The sequence below is a fragment of the Macrobrachium rosenbergii genome, chromosome 5 (assembly GCF_040412425.1).
Source record: "Macrobrachium rosenbergii isolate ZJJX-2024 chromosome 5, ASM4041242v1, whole genome shotgun sequence".
In the NCBI taxonomy this organism is placed as follows: domain Eukaryota; kingdom Metazoa; phylum Arthropoda; class Malacostraca; order Decapoda; family Palaemonidae; genus Macrobrachium; species Macrobrachium rosenbergii.
The window spans coordinates 4,295,918-4,308,417 of NC_089745.1; the positions used below are offsets into that span (position 1 = coordinate 4,295,918).

The 12,500-nt window shown below is 37.0% G+C and overlaps 2 protein-coding genes across 4 annotated transcripts in view; one reads left to right on the forward strand and one right to left on the reverse strand.

Moving 5' to 3' along the window:
- The window catches only part of LOC136838453 (uncharacterized), a 268,311-nt gene that overhangs the window by 72,466 nt on the left and 183,345 nt on the right, over positions 1 to 12,500 (reverse strand). The window lies entirely within an intron of this gene.
- Positions 1 to 12,500, forward strand: part of LOC136838452 (solute carrier family 2, facilitated glucose transporter member 1-like) — a 242,526-nt gene that overhangs the window by 38,521 nt on the left and 191,505 nt on the right. Inside the window, exons 1-2 of one of the 3 annotated variants that reach the window (XM_067103384.1) lie at positions 1,803 to 2,286; positions 6,794 to 6,823. The exons of 1 other annotated variant lie outside the window; for it this stretch is intronic. In XM_067103384.1, coding sequence (XP_066959485.1) covers positions 2,077 to 2,286; positions 6,794 to 6,823 — 240 coding nt within the window. In that variant the 5' untranslated portion in view covers positions 1,803 to 2,076. Of the gene's footprint in view, positions 1 to 1,802; positions 2,287 to 6,793; positions 6,824 to 10,742; positions 10,856 to 12,500 lie in introns of those variants that run through there. One more of the 3 variants, XM_067103386.1, reaches the window with a different exon arrangement.

The window sequence follows — 12,500 nt, forward strand, 5'->3', positions numbered from 1 at the left end:
TGTAATAATATGCGATCATTTCATTAATTTACAAAGATCCCAGGAAATTAAAGTTAGAAATGTAGAAAGCGAAGACAACAGAAAATAATTCTTGTGACCTGAGTCTAACCGGCGTAATTATTTATGCCGCGGCTGAATGTTAGACCTATGACGCCTGTTGCTCTATGGCCAGTTCTTTACGCTTAGCCACACGGAACCTCATTGTACCATACTTTTAAACTCAACTGAATAATAAATAAACGTTAATAACAAGTGTTCGGATCATACACTAAAAAAAAAACGAGTAATAAAGACAATATTGACAAAATAACGGTGACTAATCACCAACCAGAAATCCCACCCACGCGATGCAACGCGAAACAAAGGCAATAATAACGCCTGTGCCCCTCTGGAGAGAAATAGGCAGGTATATATGCGTCAAGGTGACCTCTGCATTAGACGACGGAGGATCAACTGGATCCGAGATGCGCACGTCCTGCGTCCTAGGGCTCGTTCCCTGTCTCCTTTGCCCGCCTCGGTTGGCTTCGTTGATAGAGAGGTAGGGGGAAGGAAGGAAATAAACGGAGGTCATCCAAAGGTAATTCAAGCCCCGTCATCACCTTGAGATAACCTTCAAACCATCTTCCAACCTACCGCGCCCCCCGTCCTCTTTCTCTCTCTCTCTCACGACGAGTCACGCCGCTAGACCCATGTCCCTCTTATCCAGTTTGCGATCAGTTATTTCTGGAGGAAATAGACTATAAATTCACGCTGCTGCGTTTTTAATTGACTTTTCGCTGCTCAACGACGCAGTTGCTACGGCCTTCCTCGGCGTTGCTCCTTGTTGACACGTAAATTCACGAAATGACGAAAAACGGGACGGCTGGGCTGATGAAACACACATTGCCAAAAACCCCTCGCTTACAAACACGTGGGCGGGAACGTGATGCCACCAAGCGCCAGTTGATGGAAAGGGGAGTTTGTACTCAACAAAAGCGTTTATTGTAACATACTGTGACTCTAAATGGCCGAATGAAAGATAATTTTCGAAGGCTTTTAAGCCATTTTTGTCCATGAAGAACGTCCCGTGATCGCCTCTTAAATGTGCGTAAAACAGCGTACGATCACGCCCCTCGAAAGCCGGCTTCGGAGTGGCTACTTCCAGGGGTGGGGCAATCGCAGTCAATCGACCCTCGTGGAAAAATAAATTCCGGCGGTCTTTAGATAATAACTTAAAACTGTCATTTTAGGTCAGTCAGCAGATAGACCTTTGAATATTAATAACTTTAGCAAAACGATACGATGCTGAATTATGATCGCTCGATAAAAATTTAATTCAAGACTTGGCTTGTGTTTCGTTCTCTTGCGTCATCTCTTCCCGCTGGAAAAGCGGTTGCCACGTATGGAATATCTGAAAGTAATTTCTATCCGAGACTAGCTCGAAAAGAAGTATTTCACAGGGAATGAATGCATTTCATTTGACTTAATAATAAAATAATATTCTTTTAGACATTAAATCCCAAGAGAATAATATAAAATATTGATAAATATAAACTGAAACCCTCAACTGCTCAACGTTTAGTCACGCGATCTGAGTAAGCGAAGGAATTCAAAAGTGACGAATAGTTATCATATTCAGACATCTCTGTTACATTTAAAGCAGATCCACTCATACTTTTATCAATAATTAGTCGTTCAGCAATGAACTTTCGAGTCAAGAAACAGAAACATGCACCGGAGGACGAAAAGTCTACGGCGTGCGCACGCGAGGTTCGGCGGCAGCGAAAGATCAATATGTAGTATATAAGCCTCCGTACGACACCACGTCCCCGAAGTGTCCAGTTCAAAACGGAACGCCAACCAACGCCACGGCGAGAGTTCGTCCGTAACCCCATTACCTTTCGTGAGAGAGAGAAGTCCGATCTACGTCGCAGCTGAACCGTTACGAATATCGAGTGTTGTCGAAAAGTCGGTCTAGGCGCGTCAGCCACGAGTAGGCCTATATCAGTGAACCGCGAAAGAATCCCGGCGAAACTTAGAACATATTGTGACATTAACAGTTTTTGACGGATTCTGGTATAAGAATAAGCAAGAGAGATGACGGCAGAACAGCCCAAGGACACGAAAGACGCGAAAGACACGAAAGACACGAAAGACACCACCAACGAAGAGAAGGATAAGAAATCTCCCAAGGGAGACGACAAGGAGTCGAACGTCGAGAACGGAACGGCCGCTACTCCACAAACTCCACCCGCCAAGGAGGAACAGAAGCAAGAATCTGCAGCTCCCGCCGAGCCACCCCCGCCGGTACGTTACTCTCTCTCTCTCTCTCTCTCTCTCTCTCTCTCTCTCTCTCTCTCTCTCTCTCCGCTGTACATCTCTCTCTTCGTCTTTTTATTTATGTACATTTCGCGCATACGCCAAGCAGACTTCATGCAGTGAATCGATCTAATGATAATCTTTTCCTTTCACATTTCTTCGTGTATTTCTGTAAAGGTTATAATGAACACATGCTTCATACAATATATATATATATATATATATATATATATATATATATATATATATGTATATATATGCGTAGTATGTTATATATACATATACATATACATACATACACACACCAAAGTTCGATCCCACGTACCCTTATTTCAAAAAGACACCCACAAGACGAGGACAATTAGGAGCCATCTCCGAGACAGGGATGAAACCCTCCAGCCGAAATCTTCCAGAGAATCTCTGCTTCACTTTCCTACACGGAAAGTGCATCAGTGGCTTGTTGAACTCCCTCACATACTTTGCACCAGGCACCTTTCACCATATCTTTGTAGCTTATTTTCACACGCACAATGTATATATGTATATATATATGTGTGTGTGTGTGCGTATGTGTATGTGTCAATAACTAGTCTATCACTTAAAGCATTAACTTTATTATTATTATCATTATTCAGATGAACCTTATTTATATGGATCAAACCCACCACAGGGGCCACTGACTTGAAATTCAAGCTCTCAAAGAATAATATGGTATTCATTAGAAAGAAGTAACAGAAGGTACTCTATACTATTTCTATCTATCTATATATATATATATACAGTATATATATATATATAAGAAAATTAACACAAAAGTGTTCTGAAGATTCAATTAAACTCTAGGCAATTTCCTTAATATAAAACAAATTGTTTATTCCTGCCTAAATAACAACTTAACAGAAACTATGAACAACCTGTCAATTAAGTTCACAGTAAAAGGGGTCTTATTTATACCGTAAATGCATTATATATATGAACAAGGTTGCTATATGCATTCAAATATAAGAATATGTTGAACTACTGCACTTACATACATAAGTATTTCAATGCAAGCATAAAATAAATATATGCACCTAGATGCAATTGAATATTAATCATATGCTTTTCAATGCGAGCACAACAATATATAAGCATTTGCATGCAAGCTTATCAACTAGTGCATTAAAGTGCCAGCAGTGCACTTGAATGTAAGCATAACTTTAACACGAGCAGTTCAGTTAAAGCAGAGTATAAATGCAAGCATACTATTAGTACATGAACACATGATTTGAAATAGAAGCTCAACAATAAAATATAAAAGCAAGCACATACACATGACTTTAAATGAAAGCACAACATCGACTTATGACTTTAAATGCAAGCACAACATCAATTCGACTTTAAATGGCAGCACAACATTGACATTTAACTAAATGCAAGCAAAATAACATAATTTATCTTTACATGGAAGCAAAAAGTAAAAATATAACTTCAAAAGCAAGCAAAGAATCACCATGTGAGTAATGTAAGCACATCAACATATGATGTTAAAAACAAGAAAACATCTGCATACGACTTTAAATGCAAGCAAACATCTGCATACGACTTTAAATGCAAGCAAATCAGTATATGACTTTAAAAGACAGAACTTCATTAAACATATGGCTTTGACTGCAAGCACGAGAGCAACATTTGACTTTAAATGCAAGCACAACATTATCATGATTTAAATGCTAGCACATCAACATGACTCACAATGCAAGCAGAAAACGAACAAAAAGAAAAACTTCAAGTGCAAGCAAAACGTCAACATGTTAGTTTAAGTACCAGCAACATCAGCATATGAGTTTGAATGCAAACAAATGATCAAGATAGGGCTTCCAATGTAAGCACAACCACAACCTTTGACCAAATGTAAGCAAGACACCAAAAAGTGCCGAAATGCAAGCAAAAACATCAACATGTGACCTTGAATGTGAGCAAAACATCAAAACATAGTTTTAAATGTAAGCAAAATATCAACATTTGTGTGAATGCTGAAAAAGGCATCGACATATGACTTTTACATGCAAGCACAACTGCATATGACTTTTAAATGTAGGCACAACAAAATATGTCTTTAAATGCAAGCACAACAACATATGACTTTAAATGCAAGCATACAACAGATGACTTTAAACCCAAGCACAACATATGACTTTAAATGCAAGCACAACATATGACTTTAAATGCAAGCACAACATATGACTTTAAACGCAAGCACAACAACATACGACTTTAAATTCATGCACAACAACATATGACTTAAATGCAAGCACAACAACATATGACTTTAAATGCAAGCACAACAACATGACTTTTAAATGCAAGGACAACATATGACTTTAAATGCAAGTACAACAACATATGACTAAACGCAAGCACAACAACATATGACTTTAAATGCAAGCACAACAACATATGACTTTAAATGCAAGCACAACAGCAGATGCCATTCAATGCAAACATATGACTCTCTGTGCAAGTAAAACATAAAAATATATGACTTTAAATGCCAGCAAAACATCAATACAAGGCATTAAATGCAAGAACACAAGCAATATTATAGACATAAACAGGATACCCAATTTAACTTGAGAGCCGGCACTCGGGCACAGATTAGAACATTAAAATTCACACCACATACATACTTTGTTATTTCCACCACTGTGTGTTTAACAGAGTGCGTTAGTGAAAATCATTCATTCTCTCTCTCTCTCTCTCTCTCTCTCTCTCTCTCTCTCTCTCTCTCTCTCTCTCTCTCTCTCTCAAGTCAGTTGATAATGCTTTATTAATCAGCAGCTAAACTTTGCAAATTACTTTTTAAATAATTTTGCGACAAGGGGGCCTTCCAAACTTGTTCCATACGAAAATTTGATCATATTGAATATTAATTATTACTATTATTAACTTTAACCGATAATTTATCGAGGCAATAACTTGAGAAATGCTATAGCAGTAGTAGCATTAGTAGTAAATGACGATAAATAAATAATTCAATATTAAAGCTACGACATAACACGCAATTCATTGTACTGAACCCCTCTACTACATTCACTCTTAGAGTCAATATTTCGCCTCCACCATCAACAGCGGTAGTGGGGAACCTCGGTGGTTCAGACTTTGAAAACCAATGTACAATGACAAGAAGAAGAAGAAGAAGAAGAAGAGGAGGAGGAGGAGGAGGAGGAGGAGGAGGAGGAGGAGGAGGAGGAGGAGGAGGAGGAGGAGGAGGAGGAGGAGGAAGGAAGGTCACACAGTGCGGGAACTATTCAATGCACCGGCATATTTAAAGATGAGATATCACACAGGGTGCTTTCACCCCCTCGGCTGACCTCCTTTCTCTCTCTCTCTCTCTCTCTCTCTCTCTCTCTCTCTCTCTCTCTCTCTCTCTCTCTCTCTCTGAGGGAAGGGGAAGGGTGGGGAGGGAATTATCGAACATGCTCTGCTGGCGTGAGCATTATCTGCGATAATGTCGTTTATATTTTCTTATCAGCAATATCTTCCATTACAGCCGCATGTCCCTCGAAAGCGCTGCGCTTAAAGTTATGTAATATGTGTATACTTACGAACGTACACATTCTCATGCACATGAATGTACGTACAAGATGTACACGTATTCCTGCACACATGCATACACACACCACATATATATATATATGTATGAATATATATATGTATGAATATATATATATATATATATATATATATATATATATATATATATATATATATATATATATATATATATATATATATATATATATATATATATATATATATATATATATATATATATATATATATATATAACACACAACACATACACGAGCACATATAAAGTACCTACATGACGTACACATTTTCCTACACACATACATATATACACAAGAGTATGTGTGTACACAGCCGTAAAATACACCAAAGATATTTTTGCAAGGCGAATTACTCGCCTGTTCAACTTTAATCCCTTAATGGGTAAAGTAATGAGAACCATTATCATCTGAAGTAATGCCATTAATATTACTGTCACCGCGGCCACTAGTGCTTACCAGCGTCATTGCAAACTATTTCTTCGACCAATTATCATTCCTAGCCCAATTATCGTCCACTCGCATATTCTGTAATAGTTATAAGACTTCTGGAATTCTCAAGTGCTTCTGTTTTTTTTCGTGATTCTGATATCCTATTTTTTTCTGACAAGTGGTCTTTTTTTTTATTGATTCTTATAACCTTCCTTACCAATAGAGGCGGAGACCTATTGTTTACTTCTAAATCAAGACCCACTCTTTTCTCCCTGGGTTTAGTTGCACAAGGATATTGCAGGACAACAATTATCCTTATGATTTAAGTTGAAAATAGATTTAATATAATTACATCCAGATATGCTTTTTACAGCCACATCTAGAATTACTTCCTTTGACATCTGTAACCTTTAATTACATTCAGTTCTAATTTGGGATTTATTTTCACGCAGCCAGCAAAGGAGCCAAGTGAAAAATTTAAGGTGAGTTGATGCATTTGTTTAAAATATACAGGTGATTCAAGCTGAGTACTATATGAATATGTATGTGAGTGCGCGGTTTTTATCTATGTATGCATATAAATGTATATATACACACAAACAGTCATATATATATATTATATATATGTATATATATAATAAAAAGCACAAGTACCCAGACCTTTCGTGTATTTCATAAACACTTCTTCAGGGTACAGGACTGTACCCTGAAGATGAGTACATTAAACACACGAAAGCGCTGGGTACTTCTGCCTTTTAATATTTCCTTCTGACACTTACAGTACACATGTGTGTATATATACATGTGTACATAAATAGTCACGCTGTACGGAACCCATACAACAAAAACCTACAGGCAGTACGCAAATATGCTGGATTCTTCTTCTTGCCAATTACCACCAAAGTTACCTACGACAAACAATGATCCAACCGCAAATATTCTAGTTAATCACACACCCATCATGAAACACAGACCCAGATTCTTGAAACTCTTAAGTCCTAAGCGACTGGCTGACATTAAGCTATTAGGAGACGCGTCAATACTCCAGGTATTACCCTGGGGATGATACTGCTACTGGGACACTCCCTAACCGCCCCCTCACCTTCCCTTTGCCAGGGGTGATTGATTGGCTGGGTAAATTGGCGTCGCTACAGAACTTTATTAGTCTGTTCTGTGAGTCCTTATATGAATGACAGTAGAGAGTATACGTGTTGGGAATTACCACTGGTATAAGGGAAAAAATTCTGTGGTTCTAGGAAGATAACCGTATTCAGAAAATATCTTTTTTTCATTGCTCGATTGATTGATCGATTTATGGAAATCTGGCGCAAAGCAAAGCTCTGGGGCATTATCAGGCACTCAGTGCCTCAGACAGTGAAAAGGGGGATTGGAGTGGTTTGACAGCAAGAGTGGAGAAAGGAAGTGGAATGGAGGTAAAAGGGTAGAAAGTTGGGTGCAGTTGAGGGGTAAAGGGAGGCTGCAAAAAAACTTTAGTAATGCCCACAGTGCACCATGTAAGGTGCACTGTTGACACGAGCTCTCATACGGAGCAACTGCCCGTATTACGAGATATGGAGAATGTAATTTATATTACCTGACAAGAACCTGGTAATTATGACACTACATACCCTACTAGTCCATTGCTCTCCCGCCACTCCCCAATCTTTCCCCTCCCATTACCCCAATCTTCCCCACAACCCCTTCCCATCACCCACACCCAAAAAACAAGAAAAAAAGACGACTAGCCATAACCTCTGAGCCCCAGACATAAAATGGTCAACAGGCAGCCCATATAGCCTCGCTTATTCCTGGAAACAATTTGGACGTGAAATAGGAATGCCGTTTACCTGAATACGGATGGCTGAAAATTAGGGTGGTTACCACCACTAGCTGATTATCCAGGTAACAAATACCAAAGGTGAGGTTATTTGGGGATTCTTTCAGGTGAGGTTATTTGGGGAATTCTTTAAGGTCAGGTTATTTGGGGAATTCTTTAGGTGAGGTTATTTGGGAATCTCTTTTAAGATGAGGTTATTTGGGGAATGCTTTTAAGATGAGGTTATTTGGGGAATTCTTTTAAGATGAGGTTATTTGGGGAATTCATTTAGGTGAGGTTATTTGGGGAATTCTTTTAAGATGAGGTTATTTGGGGAATTCTTTTATGTAAGGTTATTTGGGGGAATTCTTGTAATATGAGGTTATTTGGGGAATTCTTTTAGGTGAGGCTATTTGGGGAATTCTTTTAAGATGAGGTCATATGCGGAATTCTTTTAAGATGAGGTTATTTGGGGAATTCCTTTAGGTGAGATTATTTGGGAAATTCTTTTAAGATGAGTTTATTTGGGGAATTCTTTCAGGTGAGGTTATTGGGGAATTCTTTCAGGTGAGGTTATTTGGGAAATTCTCTTAGGTGAGGTTATTTGGGGAATTCTTTTAGGTGAGGTTATTTGGGGAATTCTTTTAGGCGAGCTTATTTGGGGAATTCTTTTAGGTGAGTTTATTTGAGGAATTCCTGAGTAGGAGAATTAACTATGGCACGCAAGTGTGTAGATATAAGTGTAAATTGTAAGTGGAAAACAGGTGTAAGTAGTGTAAGCGTAAGTGAAAGGTGGGTGTAAGTATATCAGTAAGAGAAAAGTAAGTGTAAGTGTAGTCACAGGTGAAAGGGAAGTGTCAGTACATTAGTAGGTGAAAGTTAGGTGTATGTGCAGTCTTAGAAGAGTTAGGTGTAAGTGTATTCATAGATACAAGGTAGGTGTAAGTTTAGTCGCAGATGAAAGGAAAGTGTAGGTGTAGTTACAGGCGAAAAAGAGGTGTAGATACAGGTCAACGTGTACTGTTGATGCAGGGTCAAAAAAAAAAAGTCTATTGCATCATGCGGACAGCTGATCGATGGTTAGATTCCCGTCACGTCACATGCTAGGCTTTCAATAGTCCTCCCCCAAGGCCAAAATATCGATTACACTACCAACGGCGCAGATATTATCACGACAGTTCATGCCTGAGTGAAATATACACATGTACACACACATATGAACACGAATGTGGCAGCCATGTACACTTTTCCATACACTGAACAATGAAAGAACACTTCATATGACTGCCTCGTACATCTTTACGTACAACTGACACACCAAAAACACTCCATTCCGACACATATGGTGACTGTGTTCACTTTTCCGTACACTGAACGATGCAATAACACTTCACTCCACTGATGGACAGTTTCACATACATGTGGCTACAGTACACATATTTATTTATGTATGTAATGGTACTTTAAGGTGGTATGTCGCCTGGCATACGAGTAAGTCAGCTGATGTTTATTTTGAACTTTTTTTTTATATGTTTATTTTTTCATGCGTGTTTTTGTACGCTTCGTGTTTTCCATGTTAGTTTTCTCTTTGGGTTGTTCCACGGGAACGTATGAATAATAATAATAATAATAATAATAATAATAATAATAATAATAATAATAATAATAATAATAATAAAATAAACAGAACACAGCCAGGGATATCTTACATGTGGCTTTCTAGGTCAGAATCATCTCCTACACGAACTTAATATACTTTGCTTGCTATCAGTAGTACTTTGAAATCAGTAGTACTTTGAAATCATTTACATTTGAAGTAATGGAATGCTGGTATCACATTTAATTTTTTTTTTTGCGCAATACAGATTATACTAGTTTATCAACTGAGGATACGCTTAAATCTATAGATAACAACGATTGTCTTTCTCTTGCGAAGCCTGTACTTTAAAATGTTCGTTTTGATAAAAATTCTCCTAAATTAAAATTTCTCACAGTTATCATATTTACATGTGACAACAAATTGCTAAATACTTCTAGGAACTGTATGTGTAAATGAGTAATGTTGTTATATATTTTTTTTTTATTCTGACCTTCGAAATTCTCATCCAACTTTAAAAACTTTTATCAGTTATCCCATCTTATCTCGATAAAAAAGAGAATAAAAACATTGATAACGGCAGCAAACAAACACTTACATAACTGCCAATGCGATATCAACACCACCACAGCTGAACACGAGATGTTTCTGTAACAACAAAGTTATTTCCCGGTGTTATTCCACTGAACCCATCCACCGTGCATAGGACGAGGTCATTACAGGCCACACGAACCCGCGAAAATACGCCGGGGGTGCGTGTGTACAATTTAATGAATGAAACTTAATGAGTCTCCCGTCATTCACGAACACATCTGTCTCGAAAGAAGTCGATTCCGATATCTAGAAACAGCTGATTAGCGGAGAAAGCAAAGGGACGTTGTTCTCTATTCTTATCACGTTTGTTTATGTGAATTCCTCTTCTTCTTCTTCTTCTTCTTCTTCTTGAAGAGCGATAACAAGTAAGGGGAGCCTTATCCGGTTATCTACGAGATCAGTCGTGTCTTGGGGTCCGAGCTAGGCGGAATACCGAAGGGGGATAAGCTTTCGCTCTCTCTCAGAGGACTTGTGAAAACAATGGAGAAAATCAGGGAGTTTGGAAAGGTATTTAACTGGTCCGTCGTTCTGGTCCTGTAATTCGCCTTACTGACTGAACTTTTCAGTCGCTCAAATATTTCATCTTTCTTTTTCTTCAGAATTACACACTTTGCATTTGACTGAGCTTCAGTGGTCCTTTAATTCGTCTTGCTGACTGAAATTCAGTCGCTCAAACTATCTCATTTTGTTTTCCTTCAGAATTACACACTCTTGCATTTGACTGAACTTCAGTGGTCCTGTAATTCGTCTTACTAACTGAACCTGTCAGTCGCTCAAACGATTTCATCTTCCTTTTTCTTCAGAATTACACACCTTGCATTTGACTGAACATCAGTCGTTCAGAATTATATTCTTTTATTCATTTGGACAGAGCTGTCCTGAACGAACTTAAAATTCTTTTTTTTTTTATTATTTTCAAGAATTTAATCCTATTCTACACTGAATTCAACTCTCCCAGGGAACTTATTATTATTATTATTATTATTATTATTATTCATTAGATACACAACTATTGATATGGAACAAGCATACAGGGGCCACTGACTTGAAATTCAAGCTTCCAAAGAATATGGCGTTCACCTGGATGAAGTTACAGAAGACACTAGGAAATACAGAAAGAAAAGAGGTGATCAGTTATCAGAAAATAATAGATAAATTAACAAACTAACAGATAAATGGGTAAAAATCTAAATAAATTATCAAAATGCAATGTGCATAGTTTTAGGGCAGCAATGCACTGCATCTTCGCTTGAACTTTTCATGTTCATATTGCACGACATCCTCAGGGAGGCTGGCCCACAGTCCAGCTGTGTGAGGAATAAAGGACCTCTGGAACTGAGGACTTCGGCAGTGCAGCACACATCTTCTATCTGACTGAACTTTCAGATGTTAAATATATTTATTTTTAATTTTTTTTCTAAGAATTCCACACCCTGTGTTTGATTGAACTTTCCGTCTTTAAAAATATGTCACCATATATATTTTCTTATTCTTTAGTATTATTATTATTATTATTATTATCATTATTATTATTATTATTATTATTATTATTCCGAAGATGAACTTATTCGTATGGAACAAGCCCATCAAAGGGCCATCAACTTGAAATTCAAATTCAAGATTATCCAATTATTATTATTATTATTATTATTCATAGATGAACTCTATTATTATTATTTATTCAAGCTTCCAAAGAATTATTATTATTATTATTATTATTATTATTATTATTATTATTATTATTATATTCAGAAGATGAACCTATTCATATGAAACAAGACCAAAGGGCCACTGACTAAATTCAAGTCCAAAGAACATTATTATTATTATTATTATTATTTATTATTATTATTAATTATTATTATTATTATTATTATTATTCAGAAATGAAACCTATTCCCATGAAACAAGCCCATTATCAACTTGAAATTAAAGAATACATTATTATATTATTATTATTATTATTATTATTATTATATTATTATTATTATTATTATTATTATTATTATTGAGAAGTAAGAGGAGATAAAGGGAAGAAATACAGAAACAAGAGATCCCACTCACTTATTAAAAAAAGAAAAAATAATAATAAATTAACAAATAGTTAAAAATGCATTTATCAAATGAACTTGAACCATTTCTTTGATGTTCA